Source organism: Tuber melanosporum (genome assembly GCF_000151645.1).
Source record: "Tuber melanosporum whole genome shotgun sequence assembly, scaffold_282, strain Mel28".
NCBI lineage: Eukaryota > Fungi > Ascomycota > Pezizomycetes > Pezizales > Tuberaceae > Tuber > Tuber melanosporum.
The window spans coordinates 12,107-32,418 of record NW_003298955.1 but is presented as its reverse complement, the minus strand read 5'-3'; the positions used below and the strand labels follow the sequence as shown (position 1 = coordinate 32,418).

Here is a 20,312-nt window from a genome sequence, read left to right as displayed (position 1 = left end):
CGAGTCAAGTGCGTGGGCTTCTGGCGAATTCATTTGTTTAGATTCCCTTTGTTTTCTGATTAGAAATAAGATGTTTATTTTTTATTTTATTTTTCATTTCTATTTTGTGGGATTCCTTGCTTTGTCCTTTTCTTTGTGATACGGAGACCGCGGATCATGAGAACTCACTCGATAGATTGTTTGGTCCGGAATTTGGTGGAGACAATTGATGGCATGGGGTGGATTGGATGGATTGGGAAGTTGGGTTTTGAGTCTCTTTGTTAGAAAGGCCAATAACCTGCGGACGGTATACAACAAAGCCGCTCACAAGGATATTATTTCGACCTGCCCACCCACCGGTGTGAACTTTCCATCATGCGAATCGGTTCGATTGGACTTTCCTCCCCCAATCTCTCCTCTTGTCCAATATCATCAATCACAAAATATACACAATCAACAATCGGATAAGGGGGAAAGAAAGGAACAGGAGAACCTCCAGAAAACGATGTCGGATCAGCGGGTCGGACAACGCGGTGCGAGAATGCGGGCGGCAGCAGCACCGCCGCCGCCAACCAAAGCTCAGCTAGAAACCCTTGTGGAGAGTCTCAAAGCGAAAATGGAGGCTCTGAACGGGGAGAAGGTAGCACTAAGCGTGACGCTTAGTGAACGCGAGGCCCAGCTTAGTGACTTGAGCAACGTCGCGGCCAGATATGAGCGCACTCAAAGAGTCAACCACGGGCTTAACCTAACCATAGAAAAGCTCAATCAGCTCTTTCTTCAGCGCGAAGCCGAGGAGGAAGGTATTGAATTCCCAGACGGGGACAGAGCAAAGTGGTTCAGGGGCATAGTAGGTCTACTTAGGGCAAAGGACCGGCTAGTTAGTTCGGTCGAAGATGTGTTGATCGATGATGCGAAGACCCGTGGGCTGGATGTGAGCATGGATAGGGTCACGGTGATGCTGATGTTGGAAAACGAAGTGGCGACAGGAGGTGGTGAGAAGGACAAGGTCCCGCCAGAAGCGACCACACCCATAACGACGCTAAAGCGAATCCTCGGATCAAGTATCCGCCAGGCGCTCCTCGGTGTGCGCAGTATCGCAAACACACAAAGCGCCAGTGAAGTGGGGTCTGGCCCCCTCGTCCTCCACGCGCCTTCTGGCCGCTTCGACAGTAGCCAACCCTGCGCTAATGAGCGGCGCAGGATCGAAGCGCTGCGGCTCGACGTGGCAGAGCTGAATGGCGAAATCAGGGTCATGAAGGTTGAGCAGAGGGGTGTCGAGGAAGAGAACGTAATCCTGCGGAACTTGTACATCGACTTGCGTGAGGACCAAGACGAGACGTATGCACGGATCCTGGAGTTGACCGGACAGCCGTGGAAGCTGAATCCTCCCGGGGCTCTGCCGGATGATACGCCATTTGTTCGGACTGTGGGGGCAATTGAGCAGATCGGGATAGATAGGGCTGCCGCTGAGGCGGCGAGGAGGGCTCTTGAGGAAGCGTATGCTGCAATGAACGACACTGAGAAGCAGGAATTTGACCAGAGGCAGTTGGCAGAGAACAGGAAAGCGGATGACGTTGCTGCTTTAGCTAGGTCGAGGTGGAGGGTAACCGCAGCGGCCGGAGCAGTAGGACCGGGAGAGACAAGAAGGGTGAAAGGGGTGGGAGGAGTTGAAACAGCGGCGGGAGATATAGGGGGAGAGGGGGCACCGGGAGACGCGGGGTCGCAGGGAGACGCGGATTCGCAGGGGGAAGCGGATTCGCAGGGAGAGGCTTACCAGGCCGGGATTCGGCTTATAGAGGCGCAAGTGCAAATCGTAGAGTTGCGCCAGGAGCTCGAGAACCAGCAACGGGATTGCGAGAATGAGAAGAGAAGGATTGTCGAGGACGTTGACCGCAACAACCGAGATCACGAGGAGGACAAAAACCGGCTGCGCGAGCAGAATCGGAGGGATCATGAGCGGTGCGAAAGAGAAAAACGGGTTCTGCGCGAGAGAATAGCAAGCTTGAGGACACGGATCGATCGCCTAAATATCGCGGCTAGACTATACGAGCAACAGACCGCTGGCTTGGGGCAAGCGACCGCAAGGGCCCCCCACCTCGAAGAGATCCATCTCGAACGTGAGAGGCTCTTGGAGGAGAACACAGGGCTTCGTCGCCTGGTAGAGAGACTAGAACTAAGGGTCAACCTTTTGGAGGGTAATACACCGGCGGAGGATGTAGAGAGATATCAAGCTATGGCGTCCGGTGTCGAGGAAATGCGGGAACTCATGAGCTGTGACGAAGTGCGGGCAGAACTCAACCGGAGTCGAGTTCTTCTGGAAAGGTCACTCTCCACACAACAATCACTCGGACACGCGATGCAGGGCTTGATGAATTATGTCTTGTCAGTCCGCACCCCCGGCGGGGACGCTGCACTTGGACCCCCCGCAGAGGCCTTGCAAGCCGTCAGTAGAATGCACAGTGACTTTCAAGAGAACGAGCGCCAGTGGGCAGGTGCCGAACGTGGAGGCACCACGAATGCCATGCTAAGGAGGAAGCTTCGGAAGACAATTGCTCGGGCAGCCAGTCTAAGAGTCGAAGAGATCGAGGATCTAACGGCCGAGAACGACGCCTTAAGAGCCCAGCTCGCGGAGAACAGCAATATTGTCGATCTCCAAAGGTGGAGGACAGTCAACAAGGAAATCGAGATCATCGAGAGCGAAATGCTTGAAACCGGACCTCACCCCTTGACCCCCCCAAGGGACCTCCTCCGCCTGGCGAGACTTCAAACAGAGAGGCTCCGGATGATGCCATGCCCCGACCTCCGCCAGTTCGCCATCTCCCTGCAAAAAGAAGCGATACCCACCATTTATGATCTTCCGGATGAATACTTCTTTCGTCAGTGGAACGAGCTCTACGATGATGTCCGCGCCTGGTGCACGACGTACTATAGTTGCCAGGTTCGCAGTTTGTGGATAGACTACGATAGACTTGTAGGCGATGTGCAGCTTCTGGGCTTCTACCTCCGTGACGTTCTCATTCATCGGGACTATGTGCCTCTTCTTGTCAATAACCTGACCACGAAATTGCCGGAAGGGCGTGCGGATGTTGCCGCCGCTATTGTTTTCCGGATCCTTGTCGAGGAGATATTCGAGCCTGTGAGGTTCATGATCGGACTCAGGTTTACGGACGCCACCCAGAGGTGGAAGATCAAGAGGCAGTACAAGCTTGCGTTTGAGGTGCGCGATATGAGGGATAATGCTTATCAGCCCCGGTTCCAGGATAAGGAGTCGTTTATAGACAGGAAGAGGAAGCAGACGCAGCAAGGGTACGCATATCCTGGGATTACCGAACGGGGACCACCGCCGAAGAAGAGGGTCAAGAGTTCTTTGCAGAAGTTCAATTTTATAAGAACGTTCGAGGATGATGAACCAGTTGGAACGACAAGGGATAACGATGGTAATTGCCCCCCCAACGTACAAGATTTTTGCTAAATAAAACCCCCAGACGACATCATCATGAACACCTCCCGCGCAAAACTCATGCGCACAATTTTCTCCCTCTCAACCGACCCGACGAACCCCCAATTCAAAGAAATGCGTAGCAACGTCAGCAACGTAATAATTGACACCCTAAACCCTCTCGGACACACGCACATCCCTGAAGTGGCGGCAGTCCCGGAGTTACGCTACGGGGATGGCACGATTATCACGGAGGGCGTCGACGCCGTCCCAGAAGTAAGGGACACAACCTGGCGCGCAAACCCTCGCCTCCACAAGGCCTCGCTCTGGGACATCATAAAGAGGGCGTACGACCTCGCCATAATGATGCGCTGCCAGCGGACAAACATCCACCCCCTAATGCACGATTTGCCGTCAATGATGAGGTTCGATCACAAACACTTTACCATTGTGAATTATCCAGAGCCCACACCTCCCGCCCAAAGGGCCGCCATGGATTCCTGGTTTGCACAGTCGTCGTCCGGGCCGGGCATTGTCGGGTGTGCTCGGAAACCAATATGTGAAGTCTTGCCCGCACTGATCAGAAGGGGGGATCCCGAATTGGGGAATTATTCTTGGAGGGATAGGGTGGTAATTTCGAAGTCGAAGGTTTATGTCGGAGGTTTGTGCTCTTTGAGGTTGCTTTCGTTATGTTAATGTGTGGTTTTTGCTAACTGTGGGGTATAGGCGAGGATGACAGGCAATTATATAATATGGCCCCGCAGAATAATCCGTTATATACTGTCGCGGAGTATCCATTCGCGACTGACCCAAGCCTAGCCACCGCTCCTGAAGGAACAACTATAGGAGGTGGTGGCGGTGGCGGGGGCCGGTAGCAGGGGGAGGTCGCCGTCGTGCAGCGGCACTCGTAGAAGAAGACTGAGCTGCTGGAAAAGCCGCATACGGCATGGACCCAAGCTGAAGAGAAAGACGGCAAACACTGTGGCGGCTGCCGGTCAACTTCGTATTCTGAGATTATCTTTTTTGTTTCAAATTCGGTCATGATGGAAGGATTTTTATCTATTTTCTTTCTCTTACCCCCTCCCCTCTGTATTTTACGACAATTCGAATCGATTTTGGGATTTTGGGATTTTTTTTTTCTTTCTAAGCCCCTCCCACAAATATGAATTTTGAGTACCCGGGTAGGGTAGGAGCTGTTGAAACTTTCAGATGCGAAGTAGTTTGGATGATGTCCCCAACCTCCTGAGTCATGGCTTTCGGGAGAGGAGCTTCTCGTATGATATTCTCTACATCTCTAGTCCTAGCAGGTCTTGCCCTCCCCTTGCCCGGTCCTTCGTTCCATTTTCCGAGGTTTTCCTTCACATATTTTGATCGGTATATCTGGTCAGGCTGGTGGGGCATGATAAAGTCGATGTGGTCTGCTCGACTGCTGTGGCGTATGATACAGCAGCGGCGCGGTGTGGCACAGCATGATACCCCGTGTCAATCCCCGTTTATAAGACCAAGGATAGTATTATAGTATCGAGTGATAGCATATGATCCAATGATAGAGAAGGCTCAGTGCGATTTTGGGTTTCAGAATGTGGAAAGAAAATAATAGTAACCCGAAATCTAAGCGTATCGTACCGCCATGCGGCCCCCTTTCCGGCGACGGGTGGCATTTTGGTGATGGGGTAAGCCGGGGAGCTTCGCCGAAGGAACCAGCGCGGAGATGCCAGCAATTTGGCCTTGCCAATACGTGCCCCGAGTATCGTAGGAACAAACGAGATGTGTGATCTGCTCAGCGTTTGTGAAACTTTGGCGAGTTCCTCGGTGAATACATTGCCCCTGCTTGCGTGCTGGGAAAATTTGATGAAGGGGGCTTTACTGATCGGGTAAGGCAACTGGGAGTGGAAACCGTCCAACGGTAGACCTATCGGAAGGTATTCTGGTCTCCCGTTCTTGATCGATTTTCTAAATACTATCATACTCTCCTCCCAATTCAGCAGCCCTCGCATACACATTCCCTCCGAATGCAGAAACACATTATCTTTCCACATCATCACCCTGAAGTGTTTGTTAATAGAAAGAAATAGAAATTCCATGTAATTCTGGGAACCGTATCCCTCCCCCCTCCCACTTGGCTAGAAAATCTTTGGTATGAGATTATTAATTTTGTTATAATTCCCCACAACATCACGACACTGTGCATTGAATGGCCCTGACCAAGCCTTCAATCCAGTAGGGATAGTCTGCGGCCGTAGACGCGGTCAGGGTTTTAGGACTGCGGTCACAAAAGCCCCGTTGCTGTTTCGATTCCGGTGGGGTGTTGGAGATTCTTCCCGTGTTGGGGGACTTTGCTAGTGATAGAGCCCTAATATCGTACTGTAGTGGTCGCGCCACCTGGGACTGTCAGCTGTCAGTAAGCGGTGTCCTGTCCTTAAAAAACAGCATTTTGTCAGTGCCAGCAGTGTAGTGTCCCATACATACAGCCCTGTCAGCTTTTCATGACTGGTTTTTTTATGTGATTTTCACATTGATTTCTCTCTCAATAAGGTTATACATATCCAAATAATATAGAAGATGAAGCTTGCCATTTATTTTCCCCATCTACAACAAGTATGTCATTGATAATAAAGTATTAGTGGTCTGCACCTGAACTCGCTCCATGTCCTCGTCTCCAGTCCCAGCACTCTCCACATCAGATTCCGGAATAAGTATGGTACTGTGGCTTCCATTATCGGCTTCACAGTTGGTATTCATTGTGCTAACCATTATGAAAACAGGATTGGGAAGTTAAAAAAAAAATTAGGAAATTTTTGTCTCAGTACAATTTTGTATCAATGAGCCATGTCCCAAACCCCAATACCTAAACTTTAGTGTCAGCACCAAAGATCTGTCCCAAGTGCCACGACCACTACAGTATATCCTAATGACCCACGCGGACTTTCGCCAACGAGGCGCACGGTACAGCGACGTGAGAAAGAAAGAGGAAAAAAAACAGGAAATACAACAGGAATAAAAGACAAGTCCAGCTATCTGTTCCGGGAGAATGCTCGCATATGATTGATTCTTGAAAAGTGAGAAATTCCTCTGCTCTCAGCGCTTCCCATTTAGAGACCGCTTGAAAATGACAACATAGAGACCGATAAGAGACCCATTCCATTGGGACCTAGTCGAATCCGTGGTGGCCGATGCTGCTTTACATGGCTGAAGCCCCGGGAGATATCCTATTATGGTTATCGGGGGCAACTTCGTGGTGGTGTACGCTGATAATAATTATAGTAGTAATAATAAAAGCGGTAATAACTCCAGAAGCTTGGGCGTCTCATTAGCTACCAGTGCACTTGTTTTGACGTCAGTAATTGCGTTGCGGCTGGTAGATGGATAAATTGAAAGTGTTGATATCGTCCATGTTCTCAAGGTGTCCTGATGATTTTTGGTGAGCTTGCTGGCAGTTTTATCCAGCCAGATGGGATTTCCGCGAACTGTGATGAATGACTGAAAAGTTCTCAGCTTTGCAAGCATAGGGGGTGAGATTATTTTCGTGCCGAGGAAACTCTATCACTTGATAATATTATTCAGTTTGGTCCAGGAGGGCCGGCCCCCCCCCCCCTACAGACAACTTGATACAAATTTTCTAAATTGTGAATGGCCACTTCTTGAGAAGGTATCATATAATACAACTTCCTCTGGCGAAATTGTTCGAATGGTAAATTAGAATTAATGTATGGTTTTTGATTTCACCGAGGGTCATGCAGGAAGCTGTTATTGTGGTTTGAGTCAGAATTGAAGGAGCTGCGCATTTGTGCCAAATAAGTTAGCCTACTGAAATAATATTATGATTCCAGTCGTTGACTTTGAACTCATTACTGTATCAGAAATAAAATAAGCTAGTTCTTATGATACCTTTTAGGTTTTTTAATACCAAATGTTTTCACATATACTATCATACCCCTACACTCATCCCCCAATCTACCACCCCATCCCGAATCTCTAGAATCAAGATTTTCAACAGACTTCATTAAGTGGGGGTTTTGCACCAGAGAAGTACTTAGCTATCGACCATCCTGTAACATGAATAGAAACAGCTGCTTCTCAGACGGTGTTCAGGTGCTAGGGGTGAGGGCCGGAACGAAGCACATATAATGTATCAAGAAGGAGGAGAGAGGAAAGAAAAGCAGAGCTAGAGTTTCCCAATCACGTTGTTTGACCATGATATTTCCCTATATTCCACAACGTCAAAGGCGGCGAGAAAGTGAGGAAGGGTTCGAAGTCACGCAGCTTGCCGACTCTCCAACCCACATTGCGGCACGCCAAAAGGTGTCTGAACTCCCCGACAGTCTCGCAAAGCAATGTACGATACTTGTATGAAATACTGCATCTCTACATGCTCGTCCCGGGAAAAAAGTATCCAGAAACACGAGTCGTTAGTTTGTATAGGGGTTAAAGCGCCAAGGGTTTCTTTCTTTTCCCTTTTTTTTTGCCCTACACTATGAGAATCCCTATTTCCGAATATTTCTTCCCTCTGATAAGTACTAGTACCCCACCTATAAATAAATAAAAGTAAAAAAGGGAGTCCCACTCTAGCAATGCCGCAAGTTTCATGCAATACCAGCGTCTTCTCCCAGGAGAAATTCCAACTGGCTAAAATGGCATACAATGGTATATTGGAAAAGATGGCCGAGTGATGATAAATGATGTTAGAAGCATGAACCCTATGGACTAGAGGCCGAGGAGAAGCATATAGATGAAAGATATCATAACATACAACAAGGAAGATGAAGAGCACCCAGTGGGCCCCGGTTGGCAACTATCATGATTACCCCAATTTCATGTTATGTTGCGCCGACACAATTGCCTCACAGGCTGCGGCTGGCCGAAAAAATTCCGCAGCAGGAGAGAAGAAATCCCCTTCGACGAGAAAGTGAATCACTTATCCTTATCCATCGCCCCACGACTACTGAGCCCTCCATTGAATCTCCCCCGTTTAACCCCAGCGATAGCTCCCAGGGATAGACCTATAGCGGGCGGAGGAAAGGTGGGGCCCTCACGAGGTATGATCCGATATATCTGTGTGGGGACATCACCATCATTACCATCCTCCCTACCCTAGAATTACTGAGAGGGCAAATACCGGTCGGTACTCCCAGAGTGCGATATCCCAGTGCGAAAAAAACGAAAAAAACATCCACAAAACACTAATAGCCGGTTACCCTCCTATTTCGGTTCCCTCATAGTCGGGAAAAGCAAGTGTGATGCAAAAGCAAGTGTGACGCCCCAGTTTTTTTTTTTGTTTTCCACCTTAAGAAATCACCCGTTCATGTAAAACAAACAACCCCACCGGTATTACACAGTTCACAATTGACCCAGAGGTTTATTAATTTCACTTGAGACATAACTGCTAAGCTCTGGGTCTAGAACCACTAATTTTCATCTCTTTCCACTTGTTCTATCTCAATCAAGTCTCACCACCTCAAAACAGCACTCCATTTTTAGCGGCAATGGCATCACTTAGCTTCTCAGTTGTCTTCCCCAGTTCCCCAGCTGCGCCTGTCAGTGTCCCAGCCTCTCCCATTAGTGCCTCAAAGGCCCCACCTTCTGATTTTCCAACACCAGACTCCATGAGTATGTGTAACAATCCTACCTCGGATAGTTAGTTCTTGGCGACGGGGAACAATACTTTTCTTCTTCTTCATCTTATGATAGTACTAGGCCAATGCCTACGTTACTGATAGTACAAGACCTTTGTCTTCTATCGGAAATGCCTATCATAAGCTTTTTCTAACTCTTTTTCTTGAAGAGTATTCTCTTTATAGTAGTAATAAATGTCGTGATAATGATAAAAAGCGTAAAGGTATTTTATATTCGTTAAAGTAAAAAGTAGGAAAAGTACTTAGAAGTCAATCTAATTTTATTTAAACTCGTACCACCAATACTGACTTATGATGAGCCCCTACCGGCACAGGGATACCACTAACCAGTATACCACTAACTACAGGCTAACTAAGTCTCCAGTCCCGCACCTACCATTCCTGAGTCATGCCCGTACGGAAACTAATTACAAGACCATCAAACAACCCAGTGCCCTCCCTGATCCAAGTCTGTAGCCCCTCTGGTAAGAAGCCAACCAGTACTAAGCATAGTCGAAACCGAGCAAAAGACCAACCCAACCAGGTTTCTCATCCAACAAATATAAAAACACTACCATCCTGTCTGTATACCTTCCCGCAGCCCATCCACCACAAATAAAACAAAACAATAATCTAACTACATAGGTAGTACCAATTCTGGGAGGCAGCGACCAACATGTCCACATCTCATACCTGCATACTAGGCTGTCGATCCTATGAATCCATTTTACCTATTACCTCTGAAGGGTGTATCGGTAAGGAGGACCTGTACCTGCTACCAGTAACCAAAACATGAAACCTAAACAAATAAAAAATATAGAGGTGGTGACAGATCGAAATGGTCAGTGGAGCCTATCTCCCACCCATGGTACCTTGCCCTCACCACCCATGCCCATAACCAAACCAAAGAATCCAAACAAACCCCATAAAGCCCAGTGTCTAAGACCCAAATAAGTCCAACTAGGTAGTTGCAATCCACTATCTGCACAGGTAGCAATCAACCTGCTAGTCCACTGGAGAGCTTTGCAGGATATAGCAGTATCACCTTACAGCCTAAACCAGGTCAGAAATGCTTAATTAAACCCCGCTCAACCTGACACGAATCCGACCAGTGCCTGCAGGTGCCTCTCCTCCTGAATCAGCCACCCCCAAGTCCCAGACACTAGATGCCATGGAGCCCATCCAACCTCCTCCATCTCTCAGACTGATCAACTATTCAACAGCCATAGGACAGCCTATATGTGACCTCATCAAGCAGTCTCTGGTCTTGGCAACACTAATAGAGCACCATCCCCTGACACTGTATAGCTGAGGGGGGCCAACCAGCCACAACCTAGAGCTACAAAGGAGGTAGTACCGACACTCTAAGGTACTGGAACTAGCCACATCATCTGACCTAGCTGAACTGAAGTCCAACTGAGCTAGGAAAAGGTAAGCAGAGCCAGCCGAAGCCAGTCCTACAGGTCCGGCAACATTCACAGACCAAACAATATGCAAGAGGCACTCCCGGCTGACACAACAGGAAGGGAGAGGGTGAATGAATGGAAGTAGACAAACAGAGAGTAGGCCCTACTTACAATGGGTAAAGCCACCAACTACAATCCACCACTGAACTACTCACACACACAGACAACACAAGTGTCTGGCAGCCAATCATCCCACACCACCCCAGGCAGTAATGAAAAACCACACCAGGGGGTAAGATTTTTCAGGGTCAATGCCATCTCCACCAAAGCGAGGTGGAGAAACATGACCAAACTACTGTAAAGCCACAAGAACAGAAACTCCAAGGAAACTCTGATAAACAACACTGTAGGATTCTGACTGTAAAAATGAAAATATAACGAGGAGGGGCCAGGCAGGTACCGCCCTGCTACCTGATGAATGATATGACTGGTACAACGTGTTGAAACTTAGGAAGGTCATCAGTTTATTCCAAGAGTGTTTTGTATTGTGAGAATTAAGGACTCCATTAAAATTCTGCAAACATGAGCTGGTCCAAAGAATGACAAGGGTGATCCCTCCAAATACAATCTTCAATTTCCCCAATCAAAAGCGAAACCTGTGAGTAGACGACAGACAGGAAGCCGAAAATATTTTACCGAAAGAGGCTCGTAAGTAACTGTGATGAATAGCTCGAAGTGCTAGTATTATGAAATAACCAGCAAGTGACGAAACAAGATGCAAACAAGTAGACAAGATCTCAACCACACGACAACCTACTAATACCAGGATACTGGGTGAACCCAGATAACTGACCAGCAAAAAGAACTAAAGTGTATACAGAAGCTCACCACCGAGGTGGAGTGAAGGTAAGGACAAGGAAAGTACTTAGAACAATGCATGAAGAGCCTATTCTCCTCAGCTGTACCTGCCTCCTTGTATAGTACTCTTCCTGCCCCAAGTCATGTGACCCAAAGTAGTCACATGTGTGAAACCAAATCATAACAAACTAGTCATATGACCAAAGTAGTCACATGCTCAAATCCCATGACCTCATAGCAAGATTATGTGCGAAAACTTATAAATCAATTATAACACAATAAACAAGTCATATGACCTCAAGTAGTCACATGCATGAAACCCATGACCTCATAACAAGGTCATGTGTGAAATATAAATCATATGCACATGGCATACCCACAAGGCTTACTTGTAAGACATACTTGCAAGGCAGACTTGCAAGGCATATTAACCAAGCACATGTCCCATGACTCATAATTGAGTCATGTGCAAAATATAATAAATCATAACATAATACACGATATAAACCAAATAAGTCATATGCACGAACCAATAACATACCTATGACTCATAATTATAAGTTATGTGAAAACCTTTTCCTTGCTAAGCCACTTTCATGACAGTAAGCTTGAAATAAAGCGCCGTCTGAACAAAGCCACGGAATGGCTTAACGAAAAGCCAAGTGAGAAGGCAAACACAGCAGCCATTATTTTCAATGTGAAAGCATCATCAATCCGAATGCACCAACTTTGCAAGCAATACTAAGAACAGAACTCTCGCAGTACATTCAATCAACATAGTGGCAATAATATTATCTTGACAGATGCTCAAGAGAAGGCAGTAATTCGCTTCTATTTCAAATGATTGAAAATAAGTATGAGAGTAACTCTCTCTATTATCTATGCTACTATCTGCTACCTCAAACAGCAAGAAAAGAAGAATCTATTTTTGCAAGTCTGGTTTTGTCAATGGCTTAAAAAGAATTTAGACCTCAATACAAATAAGTCTAAACCAATTGTATGGGTTCAAGTTGCGACTCATAGCACAGAAGATCTGAAGAGCTTCCCTCTTGAGTATCAGGATACACTTTTGAAATATGGAATTTGCCATGCAATGTACATATACAATATGGACGAGTCTGAAGTTAGAGTTGGGTGTCCTACTGAGGAGACAGTTATTGTTCCTACTCAAGTCAAAGAGTTGTATACAGCCAGTCCAGAAAACCGCAAGTCAGTTACTATTATCGAGACTATTTGTGCCAATAGATATCCCCCAATTCTACCTGTCATTATTTGTTCTGATAAGATAATCATGGAAACCTAAGTACAAGACAATCTCCTCATGCAGAAGTAAAAACTATCTTACAAACTAGATATATGAATAAGAATATTGCATTAGCCTAGCTTGATCACTTTATCATGTTGGAACTGGTACTGAGGTGAAACATTGGTGTATTCTTCTGCTCAATGGCTATATTACCTACCATAAAGTTGACTTTACTCTCACCTGTCATGAGAATAAGATTGTTTTCTTTACCTTTCCCTCCTATCTTATGCACATCCTACAATCTTTACATATTGGTATCTTCCACCTATAGAAATATTACTACAACAAAGCAATCTATAATATACTCTACTCTCTCAATATGGAATACATGATTTCATCCTTCTTCCCAGATCTAAGCTCTATTCACAATTAAACCTTCAAGGCCCATACTATTCTGAATGCCTTTACAGATTCTGGAATGTTTCTTCCTTTATTTAAGAGTACTTTGGGATGCAGCATTATAATACCAAGAAGGTATCAAATAGTAAATCTCTGAGCATTGCTAAAAGTGCAATCTTTTAAGATGGCTCAACTACATCTGCCATAGAGGAGGGTGTCATCTTAGAGCTTCCAGTACTGCCAAGTATGTACTTTGACTGCCAGAAGAGAAAGGGAGAATGGGTGGATAGAGTGGAGATATCTAGTCCAACCTCTAAAAACCAGTTTCAATAATAGGTAAAAGGAACTGAAATCTGTCATGCCAAAGCACAACTTCAGTAGGAACTGTACAGAACTATTCAAGCCAGAATCCAGGAGGAGTGTTAGGAATACCAGAATCCGATACCTAGGAACCACCCTAAGTAGGGTAACCCCACTTGGAATCAGAATCTCTGGTCTCCAACACCCTCCTCCGGCTCCCTTACGGGGCCCGCACATCATTATATGTATCAATCTCAGTTTCGTCCTGTGACTATATTACCACAAAATTGAAGGTATTAGAATAACACCATATACGTCGCCGCCGTCTGTCCGACCGGATCCTGTTCACAGGATATATGAGAGGGGACCTTCGGCTAGATCTGGGAAGTGGAATGGAGTGATTCTGTCAACTACTCAGAGAGTTACTTGGCTCCAAAGACATGATATCGTTAGCACAGGCCATAAGTAACAGGACAATTTCGCACAAAGAGATGGTAGCAAATGGTAAAGGATCTCTACTAGAGACCAATACATTTACATCTACCAGAAGAGTCTAGAACTCCAAAAAGACACTACCAAAGAAGCCAATAAACTTCACAGAGTGTTGCAACTGGGTTTCAGAATACGTCGTAGTCATGGGGTGATTCCCAATACTACAGTAGTTACTGAAACCTACTACTCAGAGAGCAACCAAGGGTTGCCGACCGAGGGATTAATTACCAGTCTGGTGGAATAGCTTCCTGCGAGTTAATAGGAAGTCATCCAGAGAAAATCTATTGGTTGAGTATGGAGTTACAAAGGATCGGAGTCAGGCGACCTATGATGGTTGTAATAATGACCACCTTTGCAGATATAATCGTGGATAAAACTGATCATTTTATCAATAGCGAAGACAATTGGAGCCAACTCAGTTCAACTTAAGAACTAGGCCATAAGTCTAAAGACTCTGCTAATTGGTATATTACTATTGGGGATAGTACGCTTTCTAAGAAGAAATATCGTAATTACCGAAGAGGGTGTGATGGTTTTCAGAGTCCACAGGTGTTCATACCTTGGAAGAAAACTCGACATTGCAAATTACGATTGAAAAAGTACATAGTTGTATGATAGATAGATATAGTCCGTAAATACTCAGACGCGAAATACAAATATCGAAGTGCCTCCCAAGCTTTAGACATTATCCAGCAACAGAGAAGAGACCTTAACAATATAATATTGTTTTTACGATTCTACCCTACTTTACCTACTTTACTTCGCTCCTAGTAGTTATAAACGAAACGAGCCAAGTCCAAGCCTTCCTAGACAATCTCCAGCTACAAAACGAATCTCGATTGGCCTAGACAATCTTGAAGTCTATAAAGTTGTCTCCGTCTAACAAGGAGAAACATGAGACTAAGTCCCATCGAATGGTTCCAAAAGGTGGTATTATTACAGTAGAGGAAGTATGGCTTTGTATCAAGGAGAAGGAAGAGAAGGAGAAGGCTGATATAATCAAGAAAGCTTGGAAGAGTATTCAAGTTACTATTCATAAGGCAAAGACAACCTTAAACCCCATGGAATTGATACTCACAAGGCTGAAAAAGAACAAAAGAAACAGGTTTACAATATTTAGGCCCAAGGTGAAATTGTCCCAGCTGAACTCTTGATTCAGATACATGGCCCAGAGAAGAAACCTACTCCTGAGTATCTCGAGTTCCTTCAAGTACCACCAGATTTATTACAAGCTTTATTGATACTAGAGCCAACCGCTATTACTGCAGCAAGTGCTGGAATGGGTAATTCCCAGCTTGGATGAACTGTAAGGAAACCTGGAGAGGTCCAAGTTTACACAAATGGTCAACAGCTTGGATTAGGAGCTAGTTATACAAGGAACACTAATATTCAGATTGGTGATGATCAGGAAGGGGATAATTGTGATAATTTGTCTAGTAACTCTGATTCTGAATTTTCATGTACATCTTATAACTCAATTGCAAGAAATACTGATTTCATTGCCTTCAATTGAAACATTGTAATTTAAATTCAAAGGTAGATTACATCTGGTATATACTAGTGTTATTTAAGTTAAGTCAATACAAAAAAGAAACTGGGGCGTCACACTTGCTTTTCCCGACTATGAGGGAACCGAAATAGGAGGGTAACCGGCTATTAAGCTTTGGGTACAAGTAACCGATGCAACCCCCACCTAACTTACCACCCGCCAATCCACTAATTATTCTAAAATATCCCGACCGCGGGTAATAAGAGGCGTGGAATCCTACCGGTCGTGCCAGGCACATACCGGCCAGTAATCTTCAAGATATTCTATTTATGCTATTAGCCAGTAACTTAAATCCACAAAATATACCGCAACCCACATTAAGGCAGAGCGTCAACCCCCCCTCCCTTCATATCGCACAATGTCACGACTGATACCCGAGTGACACCCTGTGACCCCCTCTCACGCCCACCCATACACACTACTTACTTGTACGAGTATAGTATACAAAACCTCCATAGCCATCTCCCCGGAACACTTCTCCCGAAAGCTTATCTATTCTCGGCACATTTTGTCGCCTCCCCACCGCCAACCACCCGACTACGATATTGAAAATCCTATCCACTCAAACAGAGCAAAACAAAATAAAGAAAGTGCCTTTCGACCCCAGATAGACGGCAACAGCTGCACGCCATTCATTACGGTGAATATCACGACCATATAATTAATTGGCCCCATCACGTAAGGGTGGGCACGGTGGGAATATCTGTTGATCCATGATTGTACAAATTTTATTGCTATTGTGCTTGGATTAAAATTATTATATTATGATGGCAAGAGAGCAAGAATTGAAAGAAAGAGATAATTAGGGTGAGGCCGTCTCTGTATGTATGATATGCCCAATACTGTATCATGCAAACCACGAGGAATAAAAACCCGGACTCGTTCGTCCACCTGTTCCATTCCATCCATTTTCATCCCTCCGGCGCGGCGTGAACAGCCGATATTACAAAATAATACTCAAGTAAAGGAAAAAAAAAAAGTGCGAAAGAGGGATCAAGGGGAGAGGAAAAAAATCGGATGAGGATAACAAGTAAAGTAAAGCGACACGTGAGAGTGGCTAAAACTCAGCTTATTTTGAGCAATTATTCCAAACTATGACATAATCTCATATTCGCTATAAATTAGACTAAATCTAGCAAAGCAGTTTTTTATAAAATATGTGATTTTGTTTTCCTTGTTCTTTTGTTTGTTCCAAGATGGAATTGATTCAGTTCGGTTCGGTTAAAACTTCTTTTTTTTTTTTCGTTGCGGGTAAAAAAAAAAAAAATTTAGACGGGGAGAACAACTCCCAGAATATTCCAAGTGAGAACAGCAACCCATTCAGAAAGAACCAGAGGAAAACTGTAAAAAAAAAAACCCCGTCATAATATGAATTCGTCAAGTCCCGATGTAAAGACAAAAGAAAACGAACAAACGAGAAATTGAAATCCTAGGGATGAAAAAAGTTTGCGTGAACAGAAAAACTTGAGAGGTTTAACGTTGTGCAAAAGAATGGAAGAATGAGAGCAACCAAAATCCAATTCGGAGTATGAAATAGGGTGGGGTAATAAATAAGAGTATATCAAAGGTGCTTTTAGAAATGCATGATTGGCTTGACCAGAAGGAAAGAGGAAGGCTATATGTACGGTCCAGCGAGCGAGTATGAACGGTGGTTTTAATGCTTAGGAGTTGGCTGGGGGCGGATGCAGAAAAGAGGTGAAAAAAAAGACATACTTGGTATGAAACCAAGAGGGTGGTGTTAGCTGACTCCGACTACTCTGGAGTCATGCATCGCAGTGTCCATCTTCCGAGGTGGTAGAGCAATGGTTGTCGGTGTATCGTCAGCGTCAATATCCATCTCTGCACCAATACCCTCATCCTCCACGGCGGGAGCGGGAGCAGGAGGCGCGACTGGCTTCATCTTATCTATCTCTAGGTTGATCCGATCCACTGCCTCCTGCATTCTCGAATTGATGAAAGAAATGTGACCTGCGCAGATATCCCCTTTCAACCACAAGAAGGCAGCATTCTCACACCCTTTCGACGCCTTATCCAGACACGAGTCGATGTACTCCAGAACCTCCGCCGCCTTTTTTTCCCGCTCTGCTTTCAATCGCTCCTCCTCAGCCTTCTTCCGCTCCTCCTCCTCCCTCTTCAACCTTTCCTCCTCGGTCTCTTTAGGCCCCTGGTCAGACTCCTTATCAGATCCCTCCTCCTCGGAGTCGTCATCATAACCGTAGTTATGCGTCGGTAATGTCATGACCCGTTTCCTCCTAATAGTCATCATCTCCTTCCTCAGCAATCCCCGCTTAGAATTAAGCGTGGTCCAGCAATCGTAAAATGTCTGTTGAGCCTCACCATCGTAGTAAATTTGAGGACCGTCTATTGACGAGAACTTGTGTTTGGCGGCAGTCGGTTTGGCTGCCATTTTCGACTTTCCAGTGGGCAAGCACTCCAACTTCTTCTCCACAGCAGGGGAATTTGTCCGCAAGGGGTGAGGGCCTACAACCGTGGTCGTAGCCATGGCCATCGGCGTTGCTGGAGGAACAGGGGCATCGTTCTCAGGACCGGATGCAGCGCGTTTTCGGGAATTTTGTGGAGGCGGTTGTGTGGGTGAAGGGGATTGGGGTTGCTGTGCTTCTAGTGTTTGGGTGTGTTTATCCGAGATGGCTCGAAGTCGAGTAGACCAGTCGGGCAGTTTGGTGGGGAGTTCCTTGAATCCCAGTTTTTTGTCCTTTGGGTGTTGTGGGGAGGAAAAAGTTTAGGGGGTAATCAAGGGCGGCTGAGGATGGGCGTCTCGATGATGAGTGGATGGGGTGGATAGCGACGGGAAGGGTGGCTTCTCTTTTAGGGGAGAACAATTTCTGTGCTGTCCAAGTTTGGTGAAGGGTTGGAAGGGGACATGTTGGCCAAAGGGAAACGAGAGGGTGGGAGTTTTTTCGAGGGAAAAAAGGGAGAGAAAGGGGGGAATAAGGGAGTAGGGGAGTGAGTTGACGGGTGACGGGGGGGGGGGGTGGGTAAAGAGCAAGGAGTGAGAATGATGGAAAGATGGCGGAGACAACGGAGAGCAAAAGCGGTTGAGGTGCGATGTAGGGCGGAGCGGAGAGCGAGGGTAGACACAGATGGGGGGAGGGGTGGTGGTGGTGGTGGTGGTGGATGGATGGGTTGTTTGGGGGAGAAAATGGATGGAAATGAAGGGCAGATGAAATGCAGAAATAAGGAGGGGGAAATACTTGCCTGCAACGGGCAGTTGGTTGCCGGTTGCTCTTCTGCGGTGTGCAAAAATTAAGAATTGGGCTAAGCGACCGGGACAGAAGACAACTGGCCCCGGAGGGAGAGAGAAAGGTTGACAGATGCAGAGGAGGAAGAGGATGAGCGAGAAGAAGGGCGCACACCACACGCCCGCAATGGAACCAAGCCGAAGAGAGTGAGATTAGAGTACGAGTATGATACCGCAAGGCAAAGTTTGTTGAAGAGGCGAAAAAGTTGTAGGGACGAAGAAGAGACTTCTGACCGTGGCCGTCAAAAACAAAACAAAAAACAATACAAAGCAATACAAAACACACGAGGGGATGGAGGGAGAAGACCCTTTCAAAAGATAAAAATAAAAAAACACAAGCTCTTTTTTCTCTCTCTACGGAGAGGGACCCCCCTCCTTCCCCACCCAGAGTTTCGACTGGCTGGCTCTGTCGCTCTTTAAAAGACCTCACACACTATTCCAGTAATTCCCGTGGTAGTTTGACGCCTGGATCAAGCTTCCTCCCTCAGAAAGTAATTGCTATGGGAAAGGAAAAAAATGTATAGTATGATATTGCAATAATATTATATAATAATATGTATAGCAAGAACGACTCGTAAGAGTAAAGTTGGACTCGAGCTTCTCGGCCGGTTCAAAGGTTGTTCTAGGGAATTGAGGAGGAGGACGGGGAGAGACAAGAATGGCACAAGGCAATTGAAGTACCGGTAGAGAGGGAAACGATTAATCGCAATGCAACCATATATCAATATCACCACTTCCCTTGGTCCTATTTGGCACGGCAAGCGGCCTATGTCGTTGAAGTTCGTTCGGCTCGTGGTTCTCGTGACGGCGGGCGGGAAGGATGGTAGGGTATGGGTGAGTAGGGTTGTGACGATAGGGTAAAGATGGAAGATGAAAATTTAATGGTGGTTGTCACTTTGAACGAAGGTATGAGAGGAGGAGTACGGAGAGAAAATGGGTAAAAAGGAGAGAATGGGAAAAGTGAAAAGGAAGGAAGTGAGATAATATCGAGTGGTCAAGAGGCACAGACGAAAGCAGACAGGCAAGATGAGGAAGCACTGGAGTACGGGTGCCAGAGCAGAACCCTGGCGAGTTCTGCTATCATATTACAAGTGCAGTAGCAGCGGTGGCGGTGGAACCGGGCAGCGGGCAGGAAAGGGTGAATGGAGAGATGGAGGCAGCCCGTTTTTCTTCTGCCTGGCTCTTGTCACCCCGAGCGCTGGCCGGGCACGATGCACGTACGATAGTCTACGGATGATATGAGGCATGAAGTGAAAAAGGTAAACCTAACCTAACCTACGATGCAGCGGCAAAAGCTCCATTCACAAGACGGCCCCGATTGGGGAAGGGAGAAAGGCATTATAATATTATGAGGAGTGGGTTGAGGGGAGGCAACTTAGTACCGGCCGGTGTCTGTACGAGTATGGGCGTGTGCTGTAAATAACTTACTATAGCTGGTGGAGGAGAGTGGACAGACGAGCCAGGGTTTCCGCAGACCTTCGCTTTTTCGGGTGCGCCGTGTGCTGTACTGAATTGTACGAGCACAATGCAGTAAATTAGGATATAGAAACTCGCGCTTCACACAGCACTTGACCCTCCTCCGCAGGTTATGCGGTGGAGAATCTATGAATGGCTATCCCAACCAAGTTTAGCGGAACCATTTTGACTGTTTATTGCAAGTGAAAATACGAGTGAAAAGAAATGGCTCCCGATGGTACCGCGGTTTCAACCTTCCACTTCCTAAATAGCCGCTCGATCTCCCACATCAACTACCCTTTCACATAAAACCGGCCA

The 20,312-nt window shown here is 46.3% G+C and overlaps 1 protein-coding gene; it reads right to left on the bottom strand.

Moving 5' to 3' along the window:
• Positions 1-16,365: 16,365 nt before the first annotated feature.
• On the bottom strand, positions 16,366-19,502 carry GSTUM_00001368001 (uncharacterized protein). XM_052355772.1 has 2 exons: positions 18,847-19,502; positions 16,366-18,768 (listed from the first exon to the last, which is right to left on the bottom strand). Exon 2 carries the CDS (start codon positions 17,787-17,789, stop codon positions 17,019-17,021), a length of 771 nt encoding a protein of 256 aa, XP_052211739.1. The 5' UTR covers positions 17,790-18,768; positions 18,847-19,502; the 3' UTR covers positions 16,366-17,018.
• Positions 19,503-20,312: the final 810 nt, after the last annotated feature.